The sequence below is a fragment of the Lagopus muta genome, chromosome 9, assembly GCF_023343835.1.
Source record: "Lagopus muta isolate bLagMut1 chromosome 9, bLagMut1 primary, whole genome shotgun sequence".
In the NCBI taxonomy this organism is placed as follows: domain Eukaryota; kingdom Metazoa; phylum Chordata; class Aves; order Galliformes; family Phasianidae; genus Lagopus; species Lagopus muta.
Window position 1 is genome coordinate 19,515,773 of NC_064441.1, and position 14,102 is coordinate 19,529,874.

A 14,102-nucleotide genomic window follows, 5' to 3' on the forward strand; every position below is an offset into this window, starting at 1 on the left:
AAAGACCCGCCCGGCGCCGAGGCCGTGAGGAGAAGCCCCGCCTCACTCTTCCCGCCTTGCGGAGAAGCCCCGCCCCTCATCCTCCCGCCTGATGAGAAGCCCCGCCCCCCCACCGCCCCCGAGTCATGGCGGCCATCTCATCCCTTCCCATGCTTAGTGCACGGTGCCCCCACAGCGTCCAGCGCTGCTCTTCTGTTTCCGCACTGTGACAAGTACTGCTCGCCACTCGCAGTGCTGCTAGGGCCCCGAGATGGCAATGCCTTAGGGCTCCCCAGCTCACCTCAGCCGCTTTAAGTGAACGTTTCCAAGCGGTGAGGAAACAGCTGTAAAAATCACTGCGCTCTCCGGGGAAACAATCAGCCCAAGAGCCCTGCTTCAGTGGTGGAAATGGGTCTACTTCCAAAATAGCCACGCGAGGGCAGCACAGCACCGCCGAACGGTTCCCTCACAGCAGCGCTGCTTTTCCCGGGCTCTGCCTCAGGGCTTTGTAACGGTACAGCGCGGTCAGTGGCACTGTCGTCAAAGCAATCATTTTCTTCGCCCTGCGTTACTCAGGGGACTGGATTTTTCCACAGATTCGGCGGTTTTTACATTTCCTAAGCTCTGCGGCCTGCCCTGCTCCGCCCCGGCCGGGAGGAGCCAATGCTGGCAGCCGCCCCGCCCTTAGCGACCGCGGGGCCCGGCCATGAGGCTGAGCCGGGCGGCCGTGCTGGCCCGGGCCAAGGCCGTCGCGCTCGATGGGGTCCGGCGGCTGAACTGCTGGTGGGGGCCTGGGATGGGGGGTGTGGGGATAGGGACAGGGCGGGGGATAGGGACAAGAGGGGCCTTGCCGTGGGATGGGTATACGTGGGGATGGGGGCAGGCAGGGCCTTGAAGTGGGAGGGACGGGCACAGGGCTGGAGGCAGGCAGGGCGTTGCGGAGGGGTAGGCAGGGCTAGGGCAGGGGACAGGCAAGGCCTTGCAATGGAAGGGACAGGCCTAGGCATGGGGCAAGCAGGGCAGTGGGGAGGGGTAGGCAGGGCATTAGGGAGGGGTAGGCAGGGCTAGGGGCGGGGCTAGGGTTTGGGGACAGGCAGAGGCTTGCAGTAGAAAGGACAGGGCTAGAGATGGGGACCAGCTGGGAGTTGGGGAGGGATAGGCAGGACTAGGGCAAGGGACAGGCAGGGCCTTGTAATGGAAAGGACAGGCTTAGGGATGAGGACAGGCAGAGCACTGAGGAGGGGTAGGCAGGGCTAGAGGCAGGAGACAGGGCTAGGGATGGGGACAGGCAGGGCATTGGGGACAGGGCTAGGGTTTGGGGACAGACAGAGGCTTGCAATGGAAGGGACAGACCTAGGAATAGGGACAGGCAGGGCAATGGGGACAGGGCTGGGGTTTGGGGGCAGGCAGAGGCTTGCAATGGAAGGGACAGGCCTAAGGGTGGGGACAGGCAGGGCCTTGCAGTGGGAAGGACAGGCCTAGGGATGGGGACAGGTAGGGCATTGGGGAGGGGTAGGGTTTGGGGACAGAGCTAGGGTTTGCAATGGCAAGGACAGGCCTAGGGATAGGGACAAGCAGGGCATTGGGAAGGGATAAACAGGCCTAGGGTTTGGAGACAGGCAAGGCTGGTGAGTGCTGAGCAGCCTTGAGGTCCCAGGCAGGCCTGTGCACAGCAGCCCTGGAGGGGACAGTGGAGATGAGGCAGAGGTGTGTGGGATAGGCCCAGGCCTGCTGCTGGGGTGAGGGCATAGCATATGGGAGGTTGTGGCCAAGGCCAATGCAGTGATAGCTCTTTTCTCCCACAGGGGCAGCCGCCTCACCGATGTAAGTACCACCGTGCTGCCATCTGCTCATCTCATCAATCCCCTGTACCTGGAGAGAACTGGCACTGGGAGGGTACTGGGGCCTTGTGCTCCCCTGGCGGTGCAGGATTTGGGCTCATAGGCACATCTGCACTGCAGGGAAGGGATGTCCGGGTGAGAGGGATGGATCCTTCCTAGAAAGCAGCGTAAGGACGGCAGAGCTACTGGAAAGAAGAGCAGTGAGATGCTGGCAGGGTGCAAAGGGTGGAGGCTCTGCTGATTCTGTGCTGGCTCTGGCAGCAAATCCCTCAGGTGGTGCTAAGCTTGGGTTAGATTGAAGCAACCCGGATTCCTGCTCTTACTTTTATCTTATTTGTGCGTGGCTTAAACTGCTGTGGTTTTTGTTATTATGTTTTGCTTTGTTTTTGTTTTTTCCTCTTGGGAGTGCAGTTTAATGTTTCTATCTCTTCCTGCATAGATATCGATATGCCGGGATCTGCCCAACGTTGAGGTGATCACATTCAGGTGAATCCCAAGCTGCTGGCCTTGGAAAGAGTGGAGATCACGTGTTCCACACACCTGTGTCCTGGCATTTGGTTTGGTGCTGCCTCTTAGAGTGTGTCTCCAAGCTGACAGCCTCTCCTCGCCTCTTTTCTCAAGCAGCAGAGATGTGGAAATGCTTATCCTTCAGCACGCTCCTCTGCACCTGTCCCATTGCTATTTGTTCTGAGAGGGACTAAAATGTCGTAGGGTTTTTGCTCCTTCTGTCATTTTCCATGATTTAAATGGGATTTTCTGGGCCTCCACATGAAGCCAGTTTGCAGAAGGCTGGTTGAAATGCTTGGATCTCTCCAAGCTCCACATTTCTGCCATCTCATGTGGAGCTTCTGCTATCTTTGAAATTGAGCTTTTCAGCTTGGGAATCTTCTGGGGGTTCTCCTTCAGCTTGGGAATCTTCTGTGGGTTCTCCTTCAGCTTGAGCTGCTAGAGAAAAGGGCATCAGTGTGATGCATGGTTGGGGGAAGCAAAAGCTGTTTGTCATCTTCAGCAGAGAGCAGCGCCTGCTTTTTTAATTCCTCCCTCTGTTTACAAAGATGAAATGCCATCTTTTTGTTCTGTGCAAAGCCGTAGGCTCCTGAACACCGCCCTCGCTGTGTCGGTGTGAGGCTTCTCAGTGAAGCTGATGCAGAAAAAGGGGCTGAAAAGCTGCGTGCTTCAGGGACCCTGCTCACCACTTAGGGCACAATGAGGAGGGGTGGGCTGAGCCTGTGCTCTCTCTGCAGCCTGAATGGCATCTCAGACCTCGAGCCGCTGAACCAGTGCCAGAATCTGAGCGAGCTCTACCTGAGGAAGAACAACATAGCAAGCCTGAATGAGCTCTTCTACCTCAAAAACCTGCCCCGGCTGAGGGTCCTGTGGCTGTCTGAAAACCCCTGCTGTGGCTCGGACCCCCACCGCTACAGGATGACGGTGCTCCGCAACCTCCCCAGCCTGCAGAAGCTGGATAATCAAGGTGGGTGCTGGCAGGGAAATGAGCCCTGGGCAAGGTGAACTGGAAACCACTGATGTGCTGGTGCCTCTTGTTCAGGTGTCCTTGGTTCTTTGTGGTGGGGAGACGTGGTGCAGGTGTGCAGGCAGGCAGGATCTATTGGAGGTCGAAAGTCCCCTCTGTAGAACCATTGCTCCCAATGCTCTGCAGTGCCAGGGTTAGTGCTAGCTGGGCTGAAAGAAGCTCATTAGAGCTGAGACTGTACCGTTCATTAGCGGTTTTTCAGAGCTTTCTCCTTTGCTCTGGCAAAAAAAAAGGATTCTGTAATTGAATCTGCGGTTATAGAAAGAGCTTTTCTACCTGCTAGCAGTAATTTGGTGGCTTTTGGAGCCTGCAGAGCATCTTTGCATCCCCGCCTGATATCTTTCTCCTTTTAAGAGACGGCCACTCTTCTCTTGCGCAGGGGAGTGAAAGCAAAAGGCCTCTACAAAGCAGGATTGTTGGGCGAAATTCTGCCCGCGTAGCTCTGCAGCAGCAGCACATTCCTGATCACAGGCAGTGTCTTTGTGGGCTGCTGGAGTTCGTTGCAAACAAATGGCTCCAGGCTGTTGTTTTTGCTTTCACAGCCGTGACAGAGGAAGAGCTGTCCCAGGCCATGGTTGATGGGGAGGAAATCACGGCCCCACCAGCCAGGAGGAGCATGGAGAACGGCTGCTCCGCATCCACAGAGTCCAGTGCTGCCGAATCCACAATGGAGACTGAGAGCGAGCTGCTGAGCTTCGGTTTGGAGGAGACCAAGTGAGATGTTAGGGCTCCTGAGCTGGACTTGTGGGTAGCATGATAGGACCCTGCCAGCCAAGCCCCATCCTCTGTGGGCCAGCCCTGCAGCGGGTGCAGATTCTGTTGTTCCAGTTAGCTGTGCCGGGTCTGATTCTCTATCTGCCAAACAGGCTGTGCTGTAGCGGGGTGCTTGCTGGCAGCTGCATGTGCAGACAAAGGTGGGTGAGCTCTGGCCTGCTCCTCCTTAGCTCCCCTGCAGCATGCTTTGGTGCTTGTCGGCACCGTGCACGTGTTGGAGTGCACTGTGATGCAGTCAGTTCCCAGTCCCACGGCTGGGAGCAGCCTCCTTGTGGTGCATTGCCTGCTTACGTCCTGTCTCTGTGAGGTTCTCACTATGGTTTTGCTCAGGCTTCTGTATTTGTAGGCAGCTGAGGTGTGTGTGGAGATGTGCTTTTAATCCCTTGGCTAGATACTTGTTGGGTGGCTGCTGGTGACTAGAAGTTTGGCCTGGCAGAGCAAGGTTTTGCCATCTGGTTATTGTAACGTTTGCTCTTCTCCCTTTTTTCAGCAAAATCCGAGAGCAGCTTGGTATGAAGCCTGTTCCTAGGGATAAATTTTCCTCCTTCTCACCTCAAGAGACGGACTGTAGCCAAAATACAAGAGTGAGTATCTTTCAACACCAAATTGCTTTTCATCTTCAAGATGCCATGCAGTGCTTTTATTTTCCCCTGCGTGCAGAGAATGCCTGATGAGGTTTGTGCTCTCCATCTGTCTGCCCACGGGCACGTGTGTCCCTGCACTGTGCTGAGAGCACGTCAGAGGTGGGCAGCAGCTGAAATGCAGCTGGTGAGCGGGAGGATGCTGAATTGAGAGCTTAGGTGCTTCTTCAGCCCCCTCGGTGATGTCGCCCCAGATGAACCTCGTGGATCTTGGCTGTGCAGCTGGGAGCTGCTGTATTCTGGGCTCAGTGCCATCGCTGCAATTGGCATAGGAAGGGCCAGAGTGAGGATCTAGGCCATGTTCTGCCTCATTCCAAAATTTGTTGTCTGCATTCTCTTGTTCATTCATGCTTTAAGCTTCCTTTACAGTACCAAGAGCACTACCGCAGGCCCTGGCTTTTTTCCTCTTTTTATTTTTTTTCTGGCAAAATAAAAATTAAGGGGATGTGGCCACAGACTGCAGCTGTGGAGCTTCAAGTTGGACATTAGGAAAAAAGTTTTCCCCTAAAAGGTGTCTAGAGAGGTTGTGGAATCTCCCTCTGGAGTTTTTCATGGCATGGTTTGACAGAGCCACGTTCTGGTGTTGGCAGCAGTCCTACTTTGGTGGGAGGCTGAGCTGGGGACCTTCAAAGGTTCTGTCCAGCTCCTGTTTTCGCTGTTATCTTGCTGTTGCTCAGATCAGAGTGGGGGCAGGTCCTTTCCTCACCCTTCATGCAGTCACACTGGGGAAGGACAGCTGCTCAGTTGAGCGCCCTTTTCCCTGCAGGAGCCAGAGGTGTGCGGGCACTCTATGCAGGACTGGGTGGACGAGTTTGTCCTGCGTTCCAGTTACTCTTCTCCAAGGCAGCCTCTGCCCCTCAGGGCCTCAGGGGGGTTGGTTTGTCCCTGTAGGTGCAGGTGATGAAGTCCCTAGAAGGAGCAGCAACTCGAAAACCGAGTGCTCCCCTTCTCTGGGCCGGCATTAACGTGCTTGTATAAAGCAGCGTCTGTCTCATCCTGGCAGAACAACGTGCTGAGTGCCATCCTGCTACTCACGAAGGAACTGGACGCAGAGGGTCTGGAGGTCGTCCAGGAGACAGTGGGGAGGAGACTGCAGGCCTTTCGGAAGAGGGAGCTGCAGGAGGAGTGAGGGTGTGTGCCGTGTCCTCCCTGGGGCATTCGGTGAGGCGGGCAGCTCGGCCCCAGCCCAGCAGCACCACTCTGCCCATACATGCCTGGCTCAGCACGTTCCACCGCACTTCCCCTGCGGATGGGGCGATGCTGGCTGAGTGAAAGTGCCCCTTTAGCTCTCCTGACATTGCCCCTGGCTGCGTGCATCACGTTGGCGGGATCTGCCTCTCGGGAGCTTTCCTGCTGGCGTGGCAGGCTCTGCTGCTGTGTGTGCGTCCTGTCACTGGGGTCATTCGATGGGAGCCACAGCGGGATCAACGAGAAAAAGCTAGCGGGGCTGTGGGCAGAGGTGCTGCTGTGCTCTGCAAATGAAGGGGTTGGCAAAGCCTGACAGCAGCCAGAAGTCCCACTGCTCCCTGTTGGCCGAGCTCTTGGCCAGTTGTCATTCTGGGTCTGCGTAGAGCAGGCTCTGAAGGCAGCTTCTCTCACAAAGGTTTGTTTGAATCTTGGAAAGACGCTGCCTAAAGGATTTTCAAGAACTCTCTGGTACAGATGGTGAAGGTCAATGTCAAATTCTTAATTTATCTTAAACTCCTGGTTTCTTTTGGCCTTGTTAGTACAAGCAGCATCTGACTTGGTGGTCAGGTGGCCCAAAGAAGACCTTGATTCAGCCTGGGTGAAACAGCAAATCCTGAATGCTCAGCTGTAGTTTCGCCCCTGCATGCCCTCGCAGGCATTAGAGCAGCCTAAGGAAATTGTAACCTCGGAGCAAAATATCCCTGTGCATTTGGGGAGAAAATGAGCCAAGCATTACTGTTCAAATGCACAGGAATCAAGGGTGGTGCTTAACTGAAAAAGCTGAATTCAGAAAAATTTTACCAAGCTGTTAAATACCATTTGAAACATTGTGTCATAGCAAATAAAAGCCATTTTCCCTGTAGGACCTATGAGTTGTGCCTGGGGCTCAGCAACCGTGGTGAGAACGACTGACTCTGGGCATTGCTGTGTTACTTCTGGGTCACAGCTCCCATTGTGAGCCCTGTGAAGCCGGAGGGCAGCTGTTGGCCCCTGCTCCATCCCGCTTCACTGACTGTGAAATGCTTCATCTGACTGCTGTGCTGCTCATGACCAGAACTGCTGCACCTCCCTGCTTTGCAAAGGTGCTTTGCTACTGGGGCAGCTCTCTGCAGCAGCCTGTCTGCAGCTGAGCTGCAGGGAGCAACGGCACTGTGAGCAGGGCTTGGTGCAGAGATGCAAAGCCTGCAAAGGGGGGGCACAGCCCTCGGTGTGATTCTCTGCAGGGCCCGGGGTGGTTGTGGCTCTGCTCCCTGCGTGTGTGTGGGCACCCAAGGCCTTGCAGTGGGTTGTGCTGATGGGAATGCTCCTTGGGGGCGTGGGCAGCCCCCTGCACGCAAGCACAGCTATGTGGCCTTGGGATGAGGGGGCACAGTGTGTCCCTCTGGGTGAGGACTGCAGTTCAGATGACCTAGTTCTTGCCTCCTGTGTTAAGCCCAGCTGCGTTGAACTGGTCAGTGTCATTTATAATATACTGGTCTTGCCCTGACAGCCAGGCCCCAGAGACTTACTCGGCATCTTGTTTGCATCCTGCCCTTGTGCAGAGGTTAAGGCTGCCTCAGCAGCTGCTTGGTGGCAGAATTTGCACCTTTCTGCACTGGGGATCGTGGGAACAGCTGCTGGAGAGTGTTGGCAGACACCCCACGGCCTGGAGCCCCCCATTTTGCTGGGAGGGGAGTGTCTGGAGCAAGCATCATGGCTCCTCACGGGGCTGGTGGTGGCTGCTGGAGTGCTGAGCGTGGCCTGGGGCCGCTCTGGCGCAGCTCCTTTTTTCTCAGCTCACAGCAGTCAGGCTGTTAATCCCCACCAGAGCTCTCCGCCTACGTGCCGTGCTTGTCATTCTTGGCTGCTGCTGCTGCTGCTGCTGCCAAGTGCCCCCTCTGCCACCTCACAGCATCTTTGTCAGTGGCCTTCCTTCCCCTGTGTGATGCTCGGTGTCCATGTGGACATGGTGTCTGTGGCTGGGCTGGATGGTCACCGAGTTTCTGGGGTCCTGTTGAGGAGTGGGATGGGCTCCCCAAAATCAGCATGGGGCAGCGGAGGAACCTACTTTCCACCCCCTCATTGCCAGGAGTGGTGTGAGCTGTGCCTGCAGTCCCCAGGGCAGGCATCACCAGGGAAAAGCTGCTATGTTTCCTTCATCAAGTTCTGCTGTTTCTCTGCACTCAGCTCTGGCAGGGATTATGTGGTCACTATCTCTGTCCAGAACCTAAAATAAGTGCTGCAGCCAGTAGGGGAATAGCACTGTTGCCCTTAAAATCAAAGGGGCCTCCACACTGGGGACAACTCAATGGAAAAAAACCCCAGCTCTGTCCAAACCCTACGACTGTGACACGTCCCCATGATGCTGATGTTCGTCAGTCTGGCTCTGGGAGGAAGTAGTCCTGGGAAATGAATTGTCTGGCATCATCTGAGCACAGCTAAGTCCCAGAACCGTGAGCCAGGGCCAAGGAGCTTGGCAGCTGCCCTGAGAAACTGCGTGAAAACCACGTGCATCACCATGACCCATCCGCTTTGAACTTCCCTTGAAGGTGGGAACCAAACCCTAGGAGATGCAGTTTTCCTCCAGGGTTGAGAGGTCTCCTCGCAGAGGGACACGGACTTTGTGCATTCTGGAAGGAGTCACGCATGGAAGGCTGCCTGTGGTCCTTTTCTCCCAGGACCCCAGCTTGGGGCTGCACAGAGAGGGAAACGTCCCAGCTATGAGTTGGGCTCTGGCAAGCTGTCTGCGGCTCAGCTTTCTCACACCCCCTCCCTGGAACAGCACAGGACGGTGCCCCCATCTCAGTGCACACCCCGTGGGGACACGGCCTCCAGTCCTCCCCATGGCACCGCAATGAGCACGCGCTGACGCAGCATTGGCTCCAGCAGGTTTTATCTCTAAGACACAAGCGACGCCGCGATGGTGAGACATGGTGGGGTCATGGAGCGGCGGTGAGACGACGGGCACGGCCCTGCTGGTGGCACCAAGGGCCACGTGGCGGTGGTCGCGACAGCCAAGCGTCATGCAGGGTGGTCGGGGACAGGGGGACTGCCAGGACCGGTGCCCTGTGCCTATTGTGGCACTGCACCCCATCTCCTCCGCTCCCCTCCCGCGCGGGGTCGTCGGCTAAAAGCAGCGATTGGTTTGGGCTATCAAGCCATGACATAAGGAATCAGGAGTACCCCATCATTAAATAATAAACTAGAAGAGGATGATTTCAGGGCCGGGCTGCGCAGCCAAGCACAGGGAAGCCCCCCATCCCCACATCTGCACAGTGACCGGCCCCGAGGAGCAGCAATTTCAGGCAGGGTCTGGGAAGGACGCATCAGGGATGGCCACTAGAAGCCCTTCTCGATGCTGAGCGTGCGCCGGGTGACGTGCTCCATCTTCCCCGAGATGTACTCGGTCAGGCTGATCTGGTAGTTGGCCAGCATCTTCAGCATCAGTCGCAGGTTCAGCCACCACTGCTCCTGGGGCAGCCGGTGCCTGCAAAGTGGGACACGGCTCTCCAGTGGCCCTGGGCACAGCGGCCCTCGCCCCTGAGTTTTGGAAAGCCTGGGGGAGCCGTGGTCAGCAGATGGGCACTTACTCAAAATCAGTGACTTTCTTGAGCTCCGTCACAGGGCTGAAGGCCACCACCTTCTTCCTCAGGCCAATGACACAGGCGGAATCAGCCGAGTTGGCAAACACACGCCCTGCAGGGGACACACTGTCATCAGCTGGCAGCAGGCACAGCGGCCGTGCTGCGACCAGCGCCCCCAGCCCCGGGCCCACCCTTGCGGTACGCCTCCTGCAGCTTCTCTGACATCCACAGCACGGCCTTCACGCCCAGCTTGGTCCCGTAGTTGCGATCAAAGGGGGTCGGGGCTCCACCCTAGGGACAGAGAAAAGCTGAGGTCATGTCCCTGTGGGACAAGGCCTGGTGCTGGTGGCCTTCCCAACCCTGTACCTGCTGGAGGTGGCCCAGGACATTGATCCTGCAGTCGAAGATGCCCTTGCCCTCAGAGGAGTAGAGGTTGTAGAGGAACTCGGTGGTGTAGTGCTCGTGGCACTTCTCATTGCTGGGGGAGCAGAGAGAAGGGATGGGGTGAGGTGGGAGTCACCGTCCCTGGAGGTGTTCCAGAGCCACGGAGATGCGGCACTGAAGGACGTGGTCAGTGGGCATGGTGGGCTGGGGTTGGCCCTGGGGATCTCAGAGGTCTTTTCCAACCTCAATGATTCTATGAGTTAGGACTCACCGCAGCACCAGCCCTCTCTGGATGTCTGTCTTCATTTTGTCCGTCAGGTGCTCCACGTTGGCCTGCAAGACGAACCCCAGCGTGTCCCCTGCCTTCCACATCCACCCCATGTTCCCCCAACCCCACCACATCTCATCCGCAGCTCTCCCCAATTCCACTGCCCACCTTTTTTCCCCACCAAAACGGTGCTGCTGGGGTACCGAGGGCCACTCACCTTCAGGTCATGGATGGTGAAAGGGTCTTCATACACATAGGCAGCATCGGCACCCACGGCGATGCCGGTGACGGTGGACAGATACCCACAGTAACCTCCCATGGTCTCCACGATGAAGACGCGGCGCTTGGTGCCCGACGCTGACTGCTTGATGCGGTCACAGCTCTGTAAAGGGACAACGCCGGTCACAGGGCCGCATTCATACGGCGCGGTGCTCCCACCTCACCGCCTGCCCCTCACCTCCATGGCTGCATTGACGGCTGTGTCCGAGCCCAGGCTGAAGTCGGTGCCGGGCACGTTGTTGCTGATGGTGGCGGGGATGACACACATGATGATGCAGAGCTCCTCATACTGCCCACGGGCTTCAACCAGCTGCAGCACCCCCTCGTATGCCTGCCGTGGGCATGGCTGTCAGCGGGGTCCCACCTCACCCCACCACCCGGGGCCAGGATGGGCCCATCAGGTGTGGGAGATGCAGTGATGGGCACCTTCTACATTCAGTGTTTCCCCGTACCTCAAAGCCACCGATGACCAGCAGAGCTTGGATGTTGAATTTCCGCACGTTCTCCACGATCTTTTCCATGCAAGTCTTGGGCAGAGTCCTGCAAGGGGGAAAGACCCTGCGCTGAGGCCCCTGAGAAGCCCATGTACAGCAGCGTCCCTTGTGGCACAGCCACGGGCCACTCACCGCTTGGTGCCTAGCATGGACCCGCCGCGTCCCAGCCAGCCTGCCACGTCATGCCAGCCCACCTCGCGGATCTGCAGGAAGCAGCGCTCAATTCTGGAGCAGGGGACAACCCTGCCCACCCCAATCAGAGCCCCCTGGGGCTTTTGGTGCCCGCATGCTCACCTGTCCCTTGGCCAAGCCCTCAAAGCCATCGCTCACCGCATAGACGGTGTGGCCACGGCAGATGCTGATGCGCACAGCTGAGCGCACGGCCGCGTTCATGCCGGCAGCAGGGGCCCCCACGTTCAGGATGGCCAGGCTGAAGGGGCTCTGCAGGGACAGCAGCCGTGTGGTTGGGATGGTGGCACGGCCACCAGGAGGGGAACAGCACCATCCTCCTTAGAATCGAGGGGATGATGGAAAGGACAGTGTGGCACCCTGACTTACCTTCTCCTGCGCTGGCTTCTGGTGTGCCAACAGTTTATAGATGTTCCAGTTGTTCTCAAAGCTCCTGCAAGGACAGCAGCAGCTCTAGAGGAGAACCTCTGTTCCAGCAGGCCTCCCCGGTCACCCCATGGTGGCTCACCTCCCACGGAGCTGGATTGCCTCATCAAACCTCTTCTCATCCATGGCCTTCTGCACGTCCTTCGTCTTGGGGGAGAGATGCAGCACTGCGACACCCGCACGAGGGGTGACAACAGTGGGATGCCCTAACGCCCACTCAGCAGAGGTGCCACCAGCCCCATGGAGCTGCCAACAGCCCCATGGAGATGCCACCACCGGCTCTGCACCCCCCAGTGCCACCATGCACTCACCACCTGGACGCACTCCATCAGCGGCAGCCGCACCGACTGGTTCCCTGACAGGCTCACCACGCAGGCGGGGGTGTCCGGGGTGGCCTCCAGCAGCGCCATCACCGCCTCCATCCCCATCTTGCTGCTCTGTAGCGAGTCGGAGGCACCCCTTGGGTGATGACAAAGTCCTTCTCTTACCTTCTGTTCTCATCCCGCAGCCCCGGGCACCCACCAGCACACGGTCGAAGGCGGAGGGCGTCCCGCCACGCTGCACGTGGCCCAGCACGGTGACACGTGTGTCAAAGCCCAGGCGCTGCACCACCAGCTGTAGGGCGGAGAGGCTGTCAGAGCAGGCAGGGCCTGGCTATGGGAGCTGGCAGTGGGGTGAGCCTTACGTCTTTGACGTAGTTGGAGGAGATGGGCTTGCCGTTGCGGTCAATGGCCCCCTCCGCGATGATGATGATGTTGAGCCGTGACCCTCGGCTGCGGGTCTGGGGAGCAAAGGGCATGGCAGCTTAGCCAAAATTTGTGCCAGCTGAGTGCATCCTGGCCACAAGCCGGGATCCTCCTTGTGTCCCCATGGTAGGGATGGGCCCCTCACCTCCCCGAGCCGCTCGCACATCAGATCCTCCCAGCCATCCTCTGGGGGGGATTCGGGGATGAAGAGCCAGTCGGCCCCCGAGGCCAGCCCAGACACCAGCGCCAGGTACCTGCAGGGAGCGATGGTGGCACCCCAGTGTCCCCAAGGGCCTGAAATGCCTCAGAAAGCCCCCACTCCACCTGGTGTCCTCACCCGCAGTGGCGGCCCATCACCTCCAGCACGAACGTCCTCTGGTGGCTGCAACAACACAGTTTAGGGACACAGTGAGTGGGCACGGCGGGGACGAGTCAACGGTTGGATAACCTTAGAGGTCGTTTACAACCTTAATGGGCCTATGAGTGGGCACGGTGGGGTGGGTGGGACGGAAGTTGGACTTGATGAACTTAGAGGCCATTTCCAACCTTAATGATTCTATGATAGCCAAGGGACGAAGGTGAGGAGGATGAGGAGGGTGGGAGCTATGCAGGCGCTGAGGCCAGCAGTCTCACCTCTGCGCCGTGGTGGTGATGGCGTCGATCACCTCCATGATGCGATGCAGCGCCGAGTCGGTGCCGATGGTCATGTCGGTGCCGCAGAAGTCGTTGTCGATGGAGCCCACCAAGCCCACCACATTGAGCCGCCCGTTGGCCTTCGCCACCTCCTCGCTGATCAGCCCTGCGCCCGACGCCCCACGCTTTGGGTTGAGCTCTGGCTTTGGCTCATTGCTACCCATCGCGTCCCACATCACTCACCGTCGCGCAGCAGCTCATCCAGCAGCCCGGCCCACTCGGCGCGGAAGATGTCGGCACCCGTCAGGCTGCCGTCGCCGCCGATGACGCAGAGGTTGGTGATGCCGTGCTCCACCAGGTTGCGGGCGGCGCGCAGGCGGCCCTGCCTCGTGGTGAAGGCTTTGCAGCGGGCGCTGCCGATGACCGTACCGCCCTGCACAGGGGACAATCGGAGGACGTGGCACGGCGCTTTGGCACGCGGGGTGTCCCCGGTGGGGCCTGGCGATGCTCACCAGCTGGATGATGTTGGAGACGCTCAGCCAGGTGGCCTGCTTGATGTTGTCACCGCCTTCCACCAGCCCCTCATAGCCCTGCGGGGACATGGAGGTGACATCCCTGCGTGCCACGCGCGGGGGCAGGGCGGCTGGCGGGGGCGCGGGGCGGGCAGACCTCGTAGATGAGGAAGACCTTGGCTCCCACGTAGATGCCCATGCGGGTGACGGCGCGCACAGCGGCGTTCATGCCTGCGGAGGGGACACGTGGCACCGCGGGGACATCGCCGCATCAGGAGGGGACCCACCGCTCCCTCCGGGCGCCCATCCCGATGCCCCGCGTCCCCACACTCCCATTATTTTCCCGCGCCCTACGCCCCGCGTCCAGACGTCCCCGCGTCCCTGCAGCACGTCCCCACAGGCCCCCGCGGCAGCGAGGACTCCGGACCCGCCGCACCCTCGCCGCCCGGCAGGAGAGCCGGGTGGTGACGCCCGCCGCCTTCTGCCGCTCCGCGGGGCCTCACCTTGCGCGTCGCCGCCGCTGGTGAGCACGGCGATGGCCATGCCGGCCCCCGCCATCCGCAGCCGCTCCAGCTCCGCCGCCGCCATCGCTGCGCTGCCCGGCACCGGCGTCCCGCCCCGCGCGCCCGCTGGCCGCGCCCCCTCCGAGGC

At 59.0% G+C, this 14,102-nt stretch overlaps 2 protein-coding genes across 5 annotated transcripts; one reads left to right on the forward strand and one right to left on the reverse strand.

The window, feature by feature from the left end:
- The first annotated feature begins 632 nt into the window (after positions 1–632).
- CFAP410 (cilia and flagella associated protein 410) lies at positions 633–6,819 on the forward strand. Of its 4 annotated transcripts, none has more exons than XM_048954307.1 (8): positions 633–762; positions 1,785–1,803; positions 2,260–2,306; positions 3,065–3,294; positions 3,897–4,068; positions 4,221–4,268; positions 4,619–4,712; positions 5,773–6,819. In XM_048954307.1, exons 1-8 carry the CDS (start codon positions 686–688, stop codon positions 5,896–5,898), a joined length of 813 nt encoding a protein of 270 aa, XP_048810264.1. In that variant the 5' UTR covers positions 633–685; the 3' UTR covers positions 5,899–6,819. The 4 variants fall into 4 exon arrangements, with proteins under 4 accessions (XP_048810264.1, XP_048810265.1, XP_048810267.1 ...); XM_048954310.1 differs by adding an exon at positions 1,941–2,093 and having other exon boundaries at positions 678–762; positions 2,260–3,294; XM_048954309.1 differs by lacking the exon at positions 633–762 and adding an exon at positions 1,062–1,686.
- Positions 6,820–8,799: 1,980 nt separating this feature from the next.
- PFKL (phosphofructokinase, liver type) lies at positions 8,800–14,085 on the reverse strand. The gene is made up of 22 exons (XM_048954299.1): positions 13,955–14,085; positions 13,609–13,682; positions 13,452–13,529; positions 13,183–13,372; positions 12,940–13,105; positions 12,644–12,688; positions 12,452–12,560; positions 12,246–12,341; positions 12,083–12,175; positions 11,872–11,997; positions 11,643–11,707; positions 11,504–11,567; positions 11,240–11,386; positions 11,078–11,148; positions 10,904–10,991; positions 10,630–10,782; positions 10,390–10,554; positions 10,176–10,237; positions 9,887–9,998; positions 9,712–9,811; positions 9,527–9,632; positions 8,800–9,423 (listed from the first exon to the last, which is right to left on the reverse strand). The coding sequence occupies exons 1-22, from the start codon at positions 14,037–14,039 to the stop codon at positions 9,276–9,278; spliced, it is 2,343 nt and encodes a 780-aa protein (XP_048810256.1). The 5' UTR covers positions 14,040–14,085; the 3' UTR covers positions 8,800–9,275.
- Between the last annotated feature and the right edge of the window lie 17 nt (positions 14,086–14,102).

Excerpts from the sequence above, each read along its gene's own strand:
- CFAP410 (XM_048954307.1), top strand. The coding sequence starts at position 686 with ATGAGGCTGAGCCGGGCGGCCGTGCTGGCCCGGGCCAAGGCCGTCGCG. Across the intron at positions 2,307-3,064 it reads GTTGAGGTGATCACATTCAG|CCTGAATGGCATCTCAGACC; the intron begins GTGAATCCCAAG and ends CTCTCTCTGCAG. Across the intron at positions 3,295-3,896 it reads GCAGAAGCTGGATAATCAAG|CCGTGACAGAGGAAGAGCTG; the intron begins GTGGGTGCTGGC and ends TTGCTTTCACAG.
- PFKL (XM_048954299.1), bottom strand. The coding sequence starts at position 14,039 with ATGGCGGCGGCGGAGCTGGAGCGGCTGCGGATGGCGGGGGCCGGCATG. Across the intron at positions 12,342-12,451 it reads TGTGCGAGCGGCTCGGGGAG|ACCCGCAGCCGAGGGTCACG; the intron begins GTGAGGGGCCCA and ends TTTGCTCCCCAG. Across the intron at positions 10,992-11,077 it reads TCCATGCTAGGCACCAAGCG|GACTCTGCCCAAGACTTGCA; the intron begins GTGAGTGGCCCG and ends TCCCCCTTGCAG.